The sequence below is a fragment of the Myzus persicae genome, unplaced genomic scaffold (genome assembly GCF_001856785.1).
Source record: "Myzus persicae strain clone G006 unplaced genomic scaffold, MPER_G0061.0, whole genome shotgun sequence".
Classification (NCBI taxonomy): Eukaryota; Metazoa; Arthropoda; class Insecta; order Hemiptera; family Aphididae; genus Myzus; species Myzus persicae.
Window position 1 is genome coordinate 1 of NW_019102594.1, and position 1,309 is coordinate 1,309.

At 25.8% G+C, this 1,309-nt stretch overlaps 1 protein-coding gene across 1 annotated transcript; it reads left to right on the forward strand.

Moving 5' to 3' along the window:
- The first annotated feature begins 6 nt into the window (after window positions 1-6).
- LOC111032629 (E3 ubiquitin-protein ligase RNF8-like) lies at window positions 7-868 on the forward strand. The gene is made up of 3 exons (XM_022313027.1): window positions 7-25; window positions 180-396; window positions 459-868. The coding sequence occupies exons 2-3, from the start codon at window positions 204-206 to the stop codon at window positions 533-535; spliced, it is 270 nt and encodes an 89-aa protein (XP_022168719.1). The 5' UTR covers window positions 7-25; window positions 180-203; the 3' UTR covers window positions 536-868.
- Window positions 869-1,309: the final 441 nt, after the last annotated feature.

Below are 1,309 nucleotides of genomic sequence, written 5' to 3' on the forward strand. Positions count from 1 at the left end.
AGTTTGTCATGAACCATTCATAGAGGTAAAACGTTTAATAATTTTTCAAGAAATATAATACATGTATTATGTAATAATGATACAATTAAAAATATAACTAATTTTAAAGAACCTCATTGTCATAAGAATACAACTTATCATTTTAATTATTGTATTTAATATTAATTTTTTTTATTTAGCCAGCATTGCTTAATTGCTCCCACATGTTTTGTACTTGGTGCCTTGAAAATTGTTTAAAGGAAAATAATCACTGTCCGTTATGTCGAGTACCTATGACCCATGCTGTACACTGTTTGAGCATGAAAAATTTCATTGAAAAAAGAATGGAACTCATGCCAGCTACAATCAGATTAGAGCGCAAGAATTTAGAAGAAGGCCGAAGGGCAAAACATATATGTAATGCGTTTATACCGTACTTGAATATATTCAATTGTTAAAAAATTCCTTTATTATTTCAGTTAAACAAAGCCAAGAAGAAATTTTTCAACTTTACCTTAGGTATTCAAACGATGCAAGCCAGTCATCAAATAATTAAAGCTGTGAATTGATAAATTTATTTTAATCCCGCTATATTAATTTGTGCGACATATTTTGAATTATTACTATACTTGTAACAAAATTAGCAATTTGATTGCATCATCCTTTATGGTTAAATATCAATAATAGCATATTAGTGGTTGTGGGCCACATTACAAAATTGCTTATATTTTCTAAGAATAGGATTTAAATTGATTGTTTAAATATGTATATAAAAATTAACTAAGCTTAGTGTGTTATTGTCTACAATGTACAATTTTTGATAATATGTAATACTTATATTTTTAGAATATTCAGAATTCCAAACAATTTTTTGTATGTATATTTATAACTATTTTGATAAAATAATGAAATAGAGATAAAAAGTAAAAATGCGTGTTTTTCTATAGTGTAATTACCAATATTAAGATTAAAAATCGTGGAGGATGAGGAATAAAAATAATTATAACTAATTATAAAAAAAATAATTTATAATCAACTCGTAAGTATTATAATATATGTAACTGTGGTTATCAACTACAAATATTGATCAAGACGTTTGGGTACTGAGTTTAATTTATTCTGAAAGAACTTTAAAAATGTCATGAAAACATGTATCGAAACCTCGGAAAATATTAATTATAATTCAACAGTTAAGGCATTTAGCCACGAGAATAACAACAGCGATAATTATAGCATGAGTTCCAATGATTCAAATTCAAATGTATTATATTTATTAGATATTTTTAAAACAAGCAGTAATACAGGAATGTCGGTGGAGTTTTCAAATTTG

Coding starts and splice junctions, on each gene's coding strand:
- LOC111032629 (XM_022313027.1), top strand. CDS start 204: ATGTTTTGTACTTGGTGCCTTGAAAATTGTTTAAAGGAAAATAATCAC. Junction 397..458: donor CCGAAGGGCAAAACATATAT/GTAATGCGTTTA, acceptor TTATTATTTCAG/TTAAACAAAGCCAAGAAGAA.